This window comes from Copadichromis virginalis, linkage group LG1 (assembly GCF_057382275.1).
Source record: "Copadichromis virginalis isolate Kocher_CV1m ecotype Utaka linkage group LG1, C_Virginalis_male_GT1.1, whole genome shotgun sequence".
NCBI lineage: Eukaryota > Metazoa > Chordata > Actinopteri > Cichliformes > Cichlidae > Copadichromis > Copadichromis virginalis.
In genome coordinates this window covers 14,903,088-14,920,274 of record NC_140618.1, presented here as the reverse complement: position 1 = coordinate 14,920,274, position 17,187 = coordinate 14,903,088, and the positions used below count along the sequence as shown (strand labels likewise).

The 17,187-nt window shown below is 39.5% G+C and overlaps 1 protein-coding gene across 8 annotated transcripts in view; it reads right to left on the bottom strand.

Moving 5' to 3' along the window:
• Positions 1-17,187, bottom strand: part of esrrga (estrogen-related receptor gamma a) — a 178,569-nt gene that overhangs the window by 60,116 nt on the left and 101,266 nt on the right. For 4 of the 8 annotated variants that reach the window (XM_085452104.1, XM_085452121.1, XM_085452114.1 and 1 more), the window contains exons 1-2: positions 12,801-13,158; positions 2,049-2,207 (exon numbers count right to left, since the gene is read on the bottom strand). In XM_085452104.1, the coding sequence (XP_085308230.1) occupies positions 2,049-2,207; positions 12,801-12,856 (215 nt within the window). In that variant the 5' untranslated portion in view covers positions 12,857-13,158. Of the gene's footprint in view, positions 1-2,048; positions 2,208-12,796; positions 13,159-17,187 lie in introns of those variants that run through there. The other 4 variants (XM_085452150.1, XM_085452136.1, XM_085452144.1 and 1 more) reach the window with 2 other exon arrangements.

The following is a 17,187-nucleotide window of genomic DNA, read 5'->3' as shown; positions in this document are numbered from 1 at the left end:
GTTCAGCACAAGTCTTGAGATAAATCCTCAAGTTGTTAACTTCACAGTGCTGCCCCCCACCCCACCGTCTCCCGTAGTTAGGGGATACTGTTATGTCATTGTGTAGGCTTGGCACATTTGCGGAAGCCGAATTCACAATAACAATATAATTTGCAGTTTGTTTTGAACCATAGAAGCGAAATAATGCTCCCCATTTTGGAGCCTAGTGTGTCTCTATCCATGTGTACAAATGTACTGTGTGACTTCAAGCCACGGACTGACTCCATAGCCCCTGGCAAACCTTTACACCTCTCATCACCAGACTTCACTGTCTGCCAACACACTCACATTGTGCTACTAACACTCCTCCTGGTGACTGGCCGAAGGTCTGCGTGAGAATGGCTTGCCAGACCTCTAATTGGCTTGACCCAGACTAACCCTGAAATCCTATTGGACTAAAACTTCCCAGTCTACAGCGCACACGGGAACACACACACACATGCATTTAAAATTAAAGGGCTTCACAAGACCCTAATAATGCACTAATCAATATTGTTCCTAAAGAATGTGCAATAATACAACAATAATAACAACATAATAAATCACAGTAATGTTCATTTAAGATAATCATGTTAGTCAGTGAGAGCTTGAAGCATAATGTCCAAAATCCAGAGAGAGAAACCACGATCTGGAGAACAGACAGGCAAAGTTTGGGAAACCCACTTTTGGTTACACTAGGTTCTAATATAGCCTATTTAAATTAAATACATATTCAGCTGTTTTTAAAGTGAAATAATGTACAACAAGTAACACTAAACACAGTAATAATATACTTATTTGTTTATACTAGTCCAATACCCCTGAATTATATAAATTATATAGAAAGCGCATACTTACAGTTAAACGTTCGCTTTCAGGGCATGTCATGCTATCTCTTATCCCGAGAAACTTTCAAAAGAGGAGGAGGAAGGATATGATAACGTTTGTCTATATTTAATGCGTCACACATTTCCTGTGTTTAAACATAAAACAAGAAGCATATTTACAGTATAAGCTCTAAAAATAAAGCAAGACAGCCTCAGCAAAACCTGCCCGGAACAACAGAAAGTCAGAACTGGTTTTGTTGGAGAACTTTAAAGTGAAATTTCACTTTGGTTGAAGCTTTTCATGCGTTCAGGTTTGACTGCACATACAGATGGCATGGAGAATAATTGTAATGGTAAAAGAGAATGTCCTTCAACAAAACGATGTGATTTAAAGCCTCTGCACTGCGACGCATTTGCACTACTGAAGTGTCCTTGAGCCACAAGTTGAATCCAAATTCCTTGTGATACTCTATATATACTAGGGAAAAAATATTCTCATTTTAGTTGCACTGTTTAATCATAACATATAGTTTACAGTGGATTTGTATGTTTTCTATATTGTGGCGTTTAAAAGAGAATTATTTTTTTCCCAAGGGTAGGGAGTTGGGGTTTCCCAAAATTTGAAATAAAAAAAGAGTAGATATTAAAGGCTTGGTCGTACCGTGGGGAACCCCTTCTTGATCCCAAACGACACTGAAGATCACCCTTAACTTGGATTTATAGGCAATTATTTAAAGAACCCGATAGAGGGCAGGTAAAAAAAAAAAAGATAAAAATACAGAATACTGGTGACACAAACAGCGGAAGATGGTTTGTAAAGCTGATAACATAAAAAGTGTTGTTAAAAATGTAAATTACTTCAAACTAATTTAACAGATAAGGCATATGAATTAAAAAAAATACACAAAGAAAGACACACATGCACACAACCGTTCTCCCCACATTTGAATAGATGGTGGAGAAAAGTTGGTTCTCTCCAAATAGTCTCAAACACGCACACATCCTGACCAATAAAAACTGGCTTTTGATGTCTCCAAATGCTTGCCTTTTCTTTCTCTTCTTCCGAGGTTTATAGAGGTCAAGTGTGACTTTTGTAGAAAACTCAACGTAGATTTATGGATTCAGTCACTTTTGTTTTGCCCTTTTTAAGTCATTCCCCCTTTCTTCTTTTATGTCTGTGGTCTTCTTGTCAGTCTGTCTTACCTGGGGTTGTAGAGGGCATGTGCGTCTCTCATGTGGTTGGCCTCCAGTGGATCGTAGCTCTGGTGCATTCTCCAGGCGCCAGCGCCGCATTTACCATAAGACGACTTGGAGTTATCTTCACTGCTGCTGTTCACTAATGGCCCCTTCGATAAGTTCATTCTGTAGACAGAAGCAAAGTGAGAAACATAAGGATGGCGCTGACAATACAACAGAGAAAAGTAGGAAAACAGCAAGTGGGACTGTAAAGCGGAGACATGGCTCCTATGTGTTGCGTAAAAGCCATAAAAACTATCTGATGACACTGAAATCAGTTGTTCAGGGGCAATGGTAAAATAACAAAATAAAACTTAGGAAAAAAAAATAGAAACAGTGACAAGTTACATTTTTGTGTGTTTCTGCTTTCTCAGTACCAGAATCTGATAAGGTTAAAGCGCTGTAGAAAACAAAACACTACTAAACTAAACACAAAATCTTTTTCATTTTATTGTTTTAATAAAATACTTTCTTCAGCTCAACACAGTGACAAGCAAACAAAAATGAAATGGAAAAACAAAAAAAATCTTCAACACAAAATTACAATTAAGTGGATGACCACTGAATTACAGAGCGCGCTTGAAAGGGCACAGTAACAGGCACACATAATCATTCAGCCCTCAGTAAACATAAGAAAAAAAACTATTATGATTTATGCAACTGCAGAGTTAGGACAGAGAGAGGCAGAAAAGAAAAAACATAAATACACAAAGAAAGGTCCAAGATTTACACATAGGGCAATTTGCAGAGAGCATCTCAAGTAGGCAGAAAGATGAGAAGCTCTCAGACAGACGCACAGGGGACAGATCAGAATTTTAAACTAGTACATGAGACTTTTGTCCCCGAGTTTTACCAGTTTTAACCTCAAAAAACCTTTTTAAATGGAGGAAATATAAAAGTAAAAGCATCAGAGGAAGAACTGCCATCCTTCAATCAAACCCAGTGCCGTGATCAGAAGCAGGGCTGTCGCTGGGGTGATAAGGTCACCACAGGCAACAGAATCAAAAGCATCCCTTACAAAAAAATTACATCATGGCTGGGCTTGTAATAAAATGATCTGAATGCCCTACTTTTAAACTATCGGGGGAAAATGAAGCGAGGGAAGTGGAAGGAAAAGCAGTTTCCTACCGGTGGATAAAATCTAGAAAAAACAGATACTAATTCAGATTTGGTAAACTATGAAAGAAAACATATAGTAAGAAATTAATCCTTCAAAAATAGTGCAAAGATCTGAAGAGGTGCTTGCTTTTGAGCATTTATGCTTTTGCTTAATGAGAGCGATTATAATAATCACGTCTGCTAATACTAGCCCAATTAACCTAAGACTAATTATTGATTTAATATTAAAACTTTGCCAAAGAATTACAGAGCTGAAGCCAACTAATAATTTCATCCCAAACATGTAAAAGTAGAAATCAGGGAGCACTTTGAGCTATGCATCGAAGTTAAAAGACAATGAATAAAATAATCTTTCTTTTTCAGGTCTTTCTTTTAATTTTTTTTACACTGTGACACTCCTGTTTGTGTGTGTTTCCTCCAGCAAAGTGTATCGGTAAACAGAGCAGGATGTTGGTATGTGTCGCAAACTGATAGACACGTGTTTACCACACAAACAACCGGCACATACGCACGTGTGTCTGAGTGTGAGATGTTGTCCCCGCTGTGGGTTCCTGTTTATGTGAGGGCCACATAGACAGGCAGGTAGACAGACCAATGACTTGTCTGACAGCCATCCCTCTATCCATCCACAGAGCTGGGTTGGCTCAGTGAGAGGTGGAGGGCCAGGGTGTGTAATATGTAGGTTTTAGTTCCACTCTGGTGAATAGAAGGAATCGATATCTTTCTGCTGCTGCTGCTGCTTCAGACACTTATTGGCTTTGGTTGCAGTGTCACAATGCTATATAGACAGCCAACTATTAATTCTGTTGTTTTTTGTTTTTGGGTGGAGGTGGTGGTGGTGGTGGGGGAAGTGGTTCTGGTGTGACACCAAGGACTAAAGTATATCCACTATGAGGTGCATGTGGTGCTGGGAATTATAAACCATTATAATCAATCAAAAACTTTCTGGCCGAACAAGTAACTCAGGTTTGCGGCAAAATTCGATCACCTTCTCCCGATCCGCCCGCTTACATTCTGAATTAATATTTTCTCCCTTGCCCACCTGTGTGTGCTAACACTGTGACCAAAGTACCCCAGATACTTTGCTGTGGGTTGCAAGACTGAAGACGAGGGCCACTTCTGACATCTAAAAACCAGACGGCGAGGTGATTTACTTTTATTTTTAATGACGGTATCTCCGCAACAATATTACAACATTACCCTTAGCGTTTATTGTATGCCCACAGGCGCTGTATGGAAATCGGACTGCATGAAGTATTTGCTTGAAAACGCTGTAGATTGTTCAGTACTGTGTTTTCATCTTGATTTGGGTTTACATTGTGTGCAATAGTTTAGGTCCTGTGTATGTATCACCAGCCATTTGGGTTCAACTGTCACATTTTGGCTGCAGGCATCTTAACTGCATTAGAAGTAACAGACGCTGTAACAGCTTTTTTAGACAGGGGCTGAAATCAGAGAAATATATTATTATATTTAGGTTTAAACCATAAAAATCACGAACCACGAGAAATACATCTGAAAAGAAAACCCGAGTTTACAAAGTTTTATGATTAGTCTGTATTATGATATTTTAGAGAAACCACAAAAAGCTCTGTCTGATATTTGTATTAACCTGGACTAAAACTGTTTAGGATTACCGAAAGAGATTCCGCTTTATCGCTTTATAACCACATAATCTGATTTTCCTAGTTCTTATTTCATTTCAGAAGAATGAAACTCATTAAAAAAAGCATCTTAAAGCCAACAGACAATTCTTTACATGAGGCATTTTTTTCTTTTTAAAAATTTAATTCAGCACATGTGAATCGTATACTAAAATAGAAACACAGTACTAAACATATGTAAAATGAAAATCTGAATTTTACACATTTTACATTTTTTTTAAACATCATCAAATAATAAGTCAATTGAAAAATTCAATCCCACAAGTACTCATATATGTAAGAAATAGCTCATATCATAAATATTTAAATATGCATGTAGAGCAAAGGAGAGAATAAAAGAAAAGTGCAATGTATGTGATTCTACCTAACCTATTTCACGCTCCTGTCAGTACATGTAAGCAGCACAAGAACCAGCACATGCAGACATACTATGGATGTGTGGCGGTGTGTGTGTGTGTGCGAGTGTGTGTGTGAAAGCAAGGAGATCGTTGGTGTCTTTCTGATGCTCAGTGACTCGCTCATGTGTCGCTGGCCCATCTGTGAACAGAATGACCATGCCATGGTATGTGTGTACATATGTGTGTGTGCGTGTGTGTGTCTGTGTGTGTGTGTGTGTGTGTGACATGGTGATGCAGTGATTGATGAGACAGTTGCCATTCTTGCTAATGCAAAACGCACCTATCCCTGAAGGGAGCAAATGCCACAACACTCACACACACACACACACACACACACACACACACACACACACACACACACACAAGCAACTGCCCTACCTAATTACTCCTCTCGTCAGGGTAGTGTGACGTCTTGCAGTTACACAGACAATTTTTTATGCATAAATATGGATAAACCTACAGATATGAACACTAATAAATAACTGAACTAAAGACTAGCCAATCTCCTCTGCTGCATTAAAAATTCCAGGTGATCCCATTGGTTTCCTCCTCGCAGATAAACTTGTTGGTTCTATTTTCATTTCTGCACTTCTTGTTGCAAATTGCTGACTTTTCTAGATCGTTTACATGGTTCTTATAGTATTTATACTTACTCCCGATAACACTCAGCCTTATACTTGCCTGGAAAGTCTTAATGTGCAAGATCAAAAGTGGCCGTTTTAAATCAAGAAAAAAAGTGTGGTACAGACTTTTTGATATTTGGAAGTAATTAAAAGAATCATTAGATCACGATAAATACTGAGCGGATGCATATATTGATATACATATACGTCTGACGATGTTGCTCTGCGTGTGACTGCATGTGCAGCAGGGCAGGTGGGGTTGAACGTAGCCCTCTGTGTGTGTCTGAGCGGATGTGGATGTGTGTGCACGTTAGCGTTAGCGACGGGAGCTGTTAGCGGGGCAGGCGGCAGATGGGCTGTCGGCCTTAATAGGGACTGAGCGGGTGCAGAAAGGTGACAGTTCCACAAGGGAGGGGGTGTGTGTAGAGGGAGAAGAGGAGCGCGTGTGTGTGTGCGTGTGTGTGCGTGTGTGTGTGTGCGTGTGGGTGGGTGGAGGGCGCTGAATGGTAAAGGAAGATAGGGATAAAGAGAAAATGAATTATCTACTGCCATGAATAAAAGAGCGGCTCAGCTACGCAGAGGAACACGCATCCTAAAGAAAAGAAGCGTTTTTACCATGTAGGATTAGAGCATTTTTTTAATGTAATTAATGTTAACATAATTCACATAAATGTTCCATGCACAAATACTTTAACATCTGATCTTTACTAAAGTTACCAGTGATGAAACTATGTAATTTTTTTTTTAAAAATAGAGCGATATTTTGGAATAAGCAATAAACGTATATTAACTATTTTATTTAAGCTACATCAAACTAAAAGTGAAAGTTTTTCAAATGTCAAATACAATTTAACTATTGTGTGAAAGCGTAAACGCAGTTAATAGACACAAATGCGCTCTCACTCACTGTCTCTCTCACACACACACACACATACACACATGCACAGAAACAAGGCCTTAATAACACACATAGTTTTCTTGTTTTTACATGTGCAAAATAATGAATTGTATATTAACACGTGACATCTTCTCACACATGCACGGATGTGTGTCAAAGCTGAACCGTTGGTACAGTTGGAGTGACCAACAAGGACTGATGCTGTTGGGCTTGTTTTTTTTTTTTCTTAAATAAAATAAAAAAATTATTTGTGTGATCAACATATTTGTTAGAGACAATTTCCTTTTCACAAAAACACCAAAAGCTGTGAATAATGAGGTAAATATACATATATATGTTGTTATGTACATTTCATTTTTTGTGTATAATGAAGCAGGTGGAATAAACTTAATTAATGAAATTAATAAGTTCAGGGCAGGAAGCAAGAAAGTGTAAAAAAAAAAACACCTTTCTTCAGTCTTCAGTCTTCAGTGTGTAACTGTAAAAATCTTGTCTAATAACTAGAAATCAAAATTCCCTGATTCAAAGAATATACACTTTTGTTGAGCAGCTTAATATCTGAATATACAGTACATTTAGGAAGAACAAATACTTCTGAAAATCATCATGTGATTGTAGTTTATTTGTATGGTGCACCTGATAAAGTTGGCATAGAGAGAAACCTAGTGCACAGACAGGAGATAGAAAGAGTGAAAGAAAAAAGTGCAAGGCAGATGAAAAAAGCAGCAAAAACTAGAGAACTAAACCATGAGGTGGGGTGTGGGCTGGTCTGTCATTCTCTCCCCATCAGGCACACACATGAAGCATGATGGGAGGATGAGAGGAGGAATATTTCACTGTCAGTTGGAAGGCGGCATGGTCATTCATTTCTTTCTCTCTCTCTTAGTAGCTATCCCTTTCCGTTCTACTGTATCTTCCCTTTTTTGTCTTTTTGAACCCCTCTTACACACTGTTGAAACAATGACAATTTAATCATACTTTCAGCTTGGCCGTGCAGAGGGAGAGAACAACCCAAGCAGCGAAACCATAGGGCTCTCCCCATGGGCAGCACAACAGAAAAGTGCCATAGACAGACAAGGGGTTTGAACCTTCACCATTCTCGTGATCCTCTTTAACTCATGGACACACTTTTACACTTTACACACACACATAGAGACATACACACACCTCACCTCTCCATCTAAATCTGCTCTATTGTGGCCCGGTCTGCGCTGTCTCCTCCTATTAGGACTGAGGAGCAGCATTAGAAGCCCTAAGCACAACACGATGGGTACGCACACACTCATGCATACACCAGTCACCGGATCTAAAGCGTAACTCAATAGCTCATCTGGTTGAACTTGATAAAATTCAAATTTAGTGACTCCTTTTCTGAAAACAATAATAACACAGACACCAAAGAAACCTCACAATGTATATAGCAATTCTAAGAAAACGTAATTTAGTTTAAAGCAACGTTTGTTAAAATCAAGCAGATGCATCTACAAAGGGACCTGTGTGCTTTTGACACAGTTCAAATTTGCACAGGTGCAAAACATCCTCTTTTTATTCTGCATTTCTTGAAACTATATACTTGGTCATAGCAGATTTGAAAAGACGGAAAAGTCAGCAGCATTACGGAGAGTAATTCTCAGACAGAGCATAAATGATTTGATAGAACGTGATAATAGTAATAATTGAATTCACATTTTGATGTATGGATGACGGAGATGTATGGATGATGGAACGTGGGGAATGAGAGGATGAGCGCTGTGGAGAGGAGAAGAGGAGATAAGATGAGCGACATTGCCTCTCACTATATATCACTCTCTCTCTTTTTTTTGATCACTGCTTTGGCATTCAACCGTGCATTCACACACAAACACACACACACACACACACACATACAGATTCACCACCAGTGTGGCAAAATGGCTAATTGCAGTGTGTGTGCGTGTGTGTTTGTGTCACATCTGGTACAGTCTCCCTTACTGCTCTTTCAACACATAAAGGCCGGCACTGACCCGTGACATACTCAGACACACACAGAGCACTGATGGATTGGACATAAATCAGACAAATTCACATCATCAAGGCTCATCCCATTTTGCTCTGTCATCTCTCAGTGGCTTTCTAAGTGTGTGTGAGACAATGCATTTTTAATATCTACATCCACATATGTAGACGCATGTGTGTGTGTAAGAATAAGTCACTGCATTTTTAACATTGTGATAACTTTAACCTGCAAATGGTATGATCTGTGTGTTTATTGTTATGCATTAGTGTTAAGAGTGTGTGTTGCTGTGGGCATTCATGCTTACACGTGTGTCCAGCGGACCTCCTGAGTGCTGGTGTCAGACAAAAGCAAACCCCCTCCCTTCCTTCCCACTTCGCTCTGTCTGTCTCTCTCATTGCGTCTCTCTCTCCCTCTCTCTCTCTCTCTCTCACACTCTCTACCTCTCTCTTTCTCTTTACGGGACCAAATTACCACTGGAATGCCCGGACCCTTCACATGAGAGCGAGGCCGCCGTAAGCATGAGTGCGTGCGTTTCTCTGCGCGTGTGTTTGCAGGCAAATGCAAAAAAACTGACAGACAACAAATTCCATAGGGACAGACAGGCAGGCAAAGAGACAAAAAGAACAACACTTCCTCATATAGGCCATCAATAGGTCACACATACAAAATGGGAGCATGCAGGCACGAAACCGCGGATGGCAACAAACAGATGCAAATTGCACGCTCACACACTCACAGACACACACACGCGCGCGCAGCCAGCAAATCAGCACGGCACATATTGACATGCTTTGACAGATGAATTAAGTAAATGATTTTATAAGGAGATTAAAAGGATTTTAATTTACGCAATCTCTCTTTGGTCCCCCCTGTCCCTCCCTGCAGTCAGCTTTACCTCTCTCTCTCTCTCTCTCTCTTTACTGCATATCCCACTTCATAAGCTGAAAAATAAGGTCCAGCGACTAAGATTAAGGAAAAGAAAAAGATGGGAAAAAACCATTAAATGCTTTTCATTGTCTAATCAAAAGCAAGACATATTATCTCTTTATTCTGAATAACAAAACATATGTATATTTCGCTGTCGCACATTTAAACAACAAACGGTCAAAGCATCAGACGGTTGGCCTTCGAGTTAGATTTTTTTCTCAATTGAATTTCTTTCGCGGTTTCATATAAAGTAGTTTGCCTCATCAGGAAAATCAGGAAAAGTAAATCACTGTATGATGGCCAATGCACTTTTCCAAATGTGAACTAAAACAGTGGCATTTGTCGTAGCAGAACAAGAAGCAACACAACATTACGTGTGAAAATCTGGTGCCTAAATCATATTATATATATTACTGTAAGTAAAAAAAAATGTTTGTTTTTCTGGCACATCTTAATTTAGTCCGATGAACGACTTCAACAATGTTTAACCTGAAACAGATTTTTATTTTTATTTTTTTTTACTCACAATCACAAATAATTTCTTTCCTCTACATTTCCATGTATTTAAAAAGAATTAAATCCAGACACATCAGATTGGAGAATAATTCCTAATCAAATCATATGTGCTCCCTTGTGCTTCTCTTCATTACTGCACTACTAAACCTTTGCCTGACTGATCAGCAACTGTGCAGTTCTCACCACCCGTCCGTTCTCCTTCACACCCACTGTTAAAAACACCAAAATCACTAAAGTCACTGTGGGAAATATATTTTAATGATATGCAAATGTTATGTATATGGTGGCATGAGGGGAATGCAATTATGTTAACAGCTTAAGTGGTACTTGTTGTTATTATTATCAGTATGATCATCATTATCCCTAATATTTTAATTAGTATAGGAAAGCAGTGCCTTAGAGCAAAGAAGGGAACGCCTGAGCCGGGAACAGAGAACGGTGGATGGATGGATCGATGGATCGATGGATGGATGAATGGATGTGTGAAGGAGCGGACGCACAGATGACGGGACCAGAGGGCTCTCTAGAAAACGTTTGAGTGGCAACAGCTTACGTACACTTGCTGAATCACACGCAGGTAAAGCAGACACATCTCATTGCCAAATGTCTGTCAGGAAAGTGTGTTTTTCAGTGAGTGTATTGATGCTTGATGTCTAAACACAGTTTTCACACTTCTTGTCCATTAAGAAGCAAATCCAGTTCAAAAGTTTTTGAAAAATTTGAATTCTCTGTCTTAATCTGATTTAAAAAAAAAAAATCAAGACTCTTACACCTGAGCCGTTACAGGTCCTTAAATTCCACCCCACTGTTTTGCAGTTGAAGGACCAACATAGAGAAAGCTTGTTTAGATGCAATCCACAGGGTTAAATCCTTGTAAAGTGTCCTAAATTCAGATTTTGCTCTACTGAAAATTCAGTTATTCCCTCTAAAAGGGGAACTGAAATGATTGATATTCTCAGACTCTCTAAAAGCTTGATTGGTCATACCGCAGTGATAATAAAATAATCATTTAAAAAAAAAATCCTGCACATATTATGAACATTTTAATTTGTGCTCTTTAAGCATTTACTTGTTCAGAAGGGGCAATTTCTCATATTTGCTTAAATGACATTTTAATTCAAACAGACTGAAAGTTAAAAGACAATTTTTTTAAATTAAAAATATAACAAAAGAATATTTTCATGTAAAGTAGTGGTACAGCTTATCTCCGTGTATTCTCTTTAAAATGCCTCTATATTCAAAATGCTTTACAAGTGAGTGGGGCGTGTGTGTTTTAAAACAAATGACGAGAAAGATTGAAAATAAAATGAAAAATTGCCAATTTTCTTTAAAAAATGTTACAGATACCATTTTGGGAAATATTACAGTACAACATTTTGCATGAGCTTCTGCTCTGACTTTGTTCTTTCAGTTTTCCCACTTCCGACTCTCTACCGTAAAAAAAACCACCTAAACTGTGGCTTTGATTTAGTGTCACTCATTCAAATTTAGTTCTAAGTGGAAATTGGTTAAATCTAAGCATGTGTTTTAAATCTATACATATACGTTTATATATATAAATGACCATAAAATCTTTGCTTTATTTATGAGCTTTGCAAATTTGAAAAGGTGAATGCCAATAATTTTATACATACAGACAAAACAGGTCTGTCCGGCTACTGAATCACACACGCACAGTGTCGGAGGAATGTTTTATCTTGTCCTGTTTAAGAAAAGAGTTAAGCAAATACTGCTATACTTTAATCATTTGTTTGTTGGCTCTAATTTTGTTTTTTAAATAATTGTGCACACAATAATCTAATCAAGCAAACTGCTGTCCACTCTGCCAATCACTTAATCTACATTTTGCACAGATCTAAAAGAGCAAAGCATTGGCGAAAGGAGCAGCTCAGCAGCACTCGTGTGTTTGTGTGTGTGTGACTGTCTCTAATTCCTGAGCGGGGCCACACGCTGAGCTGCCCGTCTGAAATTCTACCTCCTCTGGCATTTAAGAGCGCAGCTCTCCCCCTTTCCCTCTCCCTCCTCTCTTATGGGCCCTTTCCTACACGCTGCTCCTGTAACCTTAATGCCCTGTTATCTCGCGGATTCTCTGCTTGGATGAACACATACTTTAACCACACATGCATAAGCATAAACACATGCACAGGTACACACATGCAGACATGTACTGAGAAAGTTTGTCCCAAGAACAGCCTGACTCCAAGTAAAGTGTTTGTTGAAAACAGCGAAAGTGAAAATGGAGCAAACAATGTGTGTTTGCAGGCAGGTGTGTTGTGCGTATGTCTCACTTTCAGGTGAAGGGACAGAAATTTTGCTCCTCTGCCCACTAAGTAAGAACTGCTGTCCAGATACTGCAGCCACACACTCACACACACACACTCACACACACACAAAGACAAGAGTGAACGCGTGCTACCTGACAACAGAAACAACCTTGACACGGTGCCGGCCACCTCCGCTGCATACCAGCACATACACTCACTCACTGACTCACACAGTCACTTACAGTGGAAGACAATGGCAATGACAAGTTGGATGATCAATAAAAGGATAATAGTAAAAGGTAAAATTTACCTACTCTTGTTCAGAGTGCATTAAAAAACACTCGGATAACGGGTGTCCTACCGAATCCATCGGCGATACCGGGTCATTGTCATGTCAACCTCCTCAGGGTAAATGGCAAGAAATTAAAAACAAAAAAAAATCAAAGTTTTTTTTTATATCTCTCCTCTCTCTTCTTTTCTCTTCTTTCTCTGATCTTCCTCTCTTTCGGTCCTTCCTTCCACTTGGAGTGAGCAATACAATTACCGGGCTCTGCGCTGCCTGCACTGATCAGCTCTGCGTGTGTGCGTAGAAGTGAGGGAGCATGTGTATGCAGTGTGTATGTCAGAGTGAGAGAGAGGGGGCTATAGGCACACACACAGCCAGCTAGTCAGGCAGTTGGGACAGAAAGCTGTGCTGCTGTCCTAATCAACGACTTAAAGCCCCGATAGCGGCTCATGAATATTAAGCAGCATTTTGCATATGTAGTCCCTCAGGTCCCAGTTGTGCTGTGATTGGTGGGTGCTTCACCAATAGCTGCAGGGAGGGGCGGAGAAAGGGGTGGAGAAAAGAAGGGAGAGCGAGGGAGAGAGGGAGAAGAGCAGGTGGAGAGGGAGGGATCAGACAAAGAGCACGGAGGAAAAGGGAGAATGAGGGAATCAGGAAGGAAAGGAGGAAGCAGAGAGGAGAATGAGACAGGTGCGAGAAAGGTTTAAAGCAAGACAACCTGCTCTCCTTTTACTTAATTTCTTTCTCTCTTTATCAATCCATCTCTCTGATCTTTCTTCAATGGTCTCTCACTACCCCGGTCACTCCTGCTCTCTGCATGCACCTGCATAGGTAAAATTACATCCTCACATAAACTGTAATGTTAAAAACTGACAATATATTTCTTTCTAACAATGAAAAAAAAGTTTCAAACCAAAAAGCTGACCCTCTTTCAAATAAGGTCTAAACCACATAAGTTACACCATGTTATTAGGATGTTTTAAGGACGCAGATACTGATTTGTGCTCAAACGGAAAACACAAAACTGACCTAATCAAATCCAGAGAAATGCAAGATCAAATAGTGTATGCTTGACCATGAACCCAAAGCCTGAATACTGTGTCACACCGTAAACACACAGGCACAGCGCAGCAGAACCCATCGCAGCCCAGCAGTAAAATATGAGATTATAGCAATTCCAGAGCGCTTGTCCTTTGTTGTGGAATGATTTGGGCATGATTGGAACAAGGTTTTCCCTGCTGCTTGCTGTTTTGTCAAGTTCACTTTCATCTCTACACCAGCAGGCTGTGTATTCCCAGTATTTCCGAGCACCTTGGAATGTGAGTATAGGTACTGCGACTGGGATTCTCCAGGAAAAATTAGCTCACCGCTTCTCAGTTTTAGAGCAAGGAGGAGACAGCGGAAAAGAGAAAAGGGAATGCAAGAAGAGCGGGAAGGGCCTTGTGAAAAGGGAAAAATCTGAACCCCGCAGGGACACTCCGAATGATACACGCACTCTTTCTGTCTTCTTTCCTTTCTTTTTAACTAATGTCTTCCTCCTTTCGATTAGACTTTTTCAACATGTCCTTACATGTCATTTTTTGGGTACCCCTGCACATGGGATGGCGGGGGAGAGAGAAGTGTAGCGAATACAGGGAGACACACAGAATGGAATCGGAGGGGGTGGAGGGGGTGGTGATGTTGTTGGTAGAGGGGGTGGGGGGTGCAAAGATGAAAGAGAGTGGTTGTGATTAGCAGCTTTGGAATAGTACAGATAATAAAATATTTCCTGAAACCAATCTCAGCTTTGATGTACGTGTGTGTATGTGTGTAAATACTGCCTTTTCTTTCCCTGTTTTTCTTTGACAAACACAGAGTCCAATCATTAACATTTCAACTGCTTAACAGAAAAACTGTTACTAAAACATTGAAGTTAGCGCACTAAATATTCTTCATATTCTTCTCAGCGTAGCGTAGGATATGTGTATTGGTTTTGCTGATAAAGCATTTGTCTCTAGCTGCATGGAGAACTCAGTACCTGTTAGCCATAGAACTGTTCAGTTCAATGCCATTTTAAAGGTAATATGATTATAGCTTAATACATGTGTGTGACGTGGAGAATTCTTGACATTATTGTGCTGAAAGACCCTGTGAAACTGAGCTTAACTGCCTTCCCATGGGCACAATCAGGGTCTTTACAAGAATAAATACATATTTAGAAGTTGTTTCGAAAGCCGACAAAGTAAAGATCCACAGACCACATACAAAAACAAACACACTCATAGTCACAGACTCCTTGCACAGATGTACCTTTGCCATTTACATAGAAGGATAGGAATTCAAATACATGTCTTTACAGATATATAGCTGTTAGGTTTGTGTACACGCATACACATGCAGGCATACAAACATACACACAGTTATGATGTATCCAGAGGCTTATAAGCATCGACAAAGATGAGTGTGAATCAATGCTGCCGTCACTACTGTGCAAACAAATCCTTTACCAAAACCTCAGTGTCTAACACACTTGTGAATACACAAGTACACACACACACACGCACACACAAAATCTCAGTTTCAGTGCAGAAAGTCCAAAATGTTCTGTCTAACACATTTATTTAAAATAAGAACTACAAATCATACATTGAATTAAACAATTAGAAGCCTGCGAGTTGTAAAACACCAACGAATGGCTATATAAATATTTGAAGAACAGTGTTTTGACGCACACAGAAATCATTATTATTTGTCAAAGATGAACTGGTTGTGTTCATGGAGGCGTAATTTTTAGTTAGTTTATGTTACAAAATATTCAATGATTCTTTAATTTATGCAGTTTGTGTGGAAAGTGATTTCTACTGACTGATAATTTAAGCACAAGCAGCAATGTGGTAAAACATAAGAACGCTGTCTAAGAATAAGCTTTCACTGTGCATGTGTGGTGAGTGATGTCTTACAAAGCTTGGCCTTTTATGTAAATACAGAAAAAAATGTTACGGTGAACAATAACATCATGTCATGCACACAATGCCACAAACAGAGCTGTATTCCTTAAAATTCATCAACCGGTGCACACACAAAAGGCCCATATGGTCCTAAAGCTTCTGAATCATCTTTGTAGAGACCATCACAAAATTCTTGTGATTTTGGTTGAACCCTAAAACAGCCGTTACTTTTTCTGTCTTTCTGCCTCACTCCTCTTTTCCTTCTCTGACCCCTATCCTCCCCACCCCCATAGACTATTGATTGACTCTCAGTCAGTGTGTGTATGTTGACAGTGACCCCTTTAGGCCACTTTTCTCTATAACTGGACAAACCATGAACATCTTAAACACAAACCTGTAACTCAAAAAGCCAAGGTGATACCTTGTGCATCCACGATGTGTGCATATGTGATTGCTGGTTAACAGACAATATTTCCATGCACAATGCTGCAGAAATATAACTGCATATAACAACATAAAAACAAAAAATATGAAACTCAGTCGAAGCACCGTGTAAAAACAGCATTTTATCACAATTAATAATTGTATGCATGGGTAAATGGCCTTGCTGGAATCACTTTAAAAGTCCATTTACAATGTAAAACCTATTGAGCTCGGTAACTGCTGGCATCTCACTCTTCTCTTGTCTGCCAGTGTTTGTAAATCTGTGTGTGGGTGTGTGTGTTTTGACCCTGCGGTGGCAGCCTGTTGACATCTATGGAAGAATTATCCATCGCAACTCTCGCTGACATCAATCAAACTACTCAATAGGCCACAGCAAGTTCATTCAGAGCCTTGTATTGTGAGCGGTTATATGTGCGTCTTTGCTGGTCAAAACAATCTTTAACAAATTCAAGACGTGGCCACTTAGGAAGCTGACCCCAGGCCACCCATCGACGCATGTGCCAGTCATGAACAAAGCACTAGACTGAGGCAACAACTGCAAACAAAGTACTTTCAACAGTAATAAAACAGAGCATTTGTTCTTGATAATTAAAGAACATTTGCTGTTTTTATTAACATTTAAGCATTTAAGACAGGACGACCATTTGACATTTTAATGTTAAAATGAGAACTAAAAAGTTAAGCTGTACCAAAAGTGAAATGAAGCAATTTGGAAATTTCACACATTACTGAACTTTGCTTTTGTAGAAAAGAGGGGGGTGAGGCAGGTGGAGGGAGTGAGAGTAAGAAATTGCACATCACTTCAAGCCAACAGAGGGAGCTATGGACTCTGGTCAGTTTGCAGCCAACAGCAGCACAAAGACTCACAACTCGTGTGTGCACGGCTGTTTGTAGGAATGTAGCTAAAAATATGCAAGATTAAGTCACAATATCATTCATCGTGAAAACCAACAAAAATAAACAAAAATATATAAAAGAACACAAACTCTCAAAGATACACACACAATACAAAGCTACACCGCCAACAGGATCAGGGGAGATGGA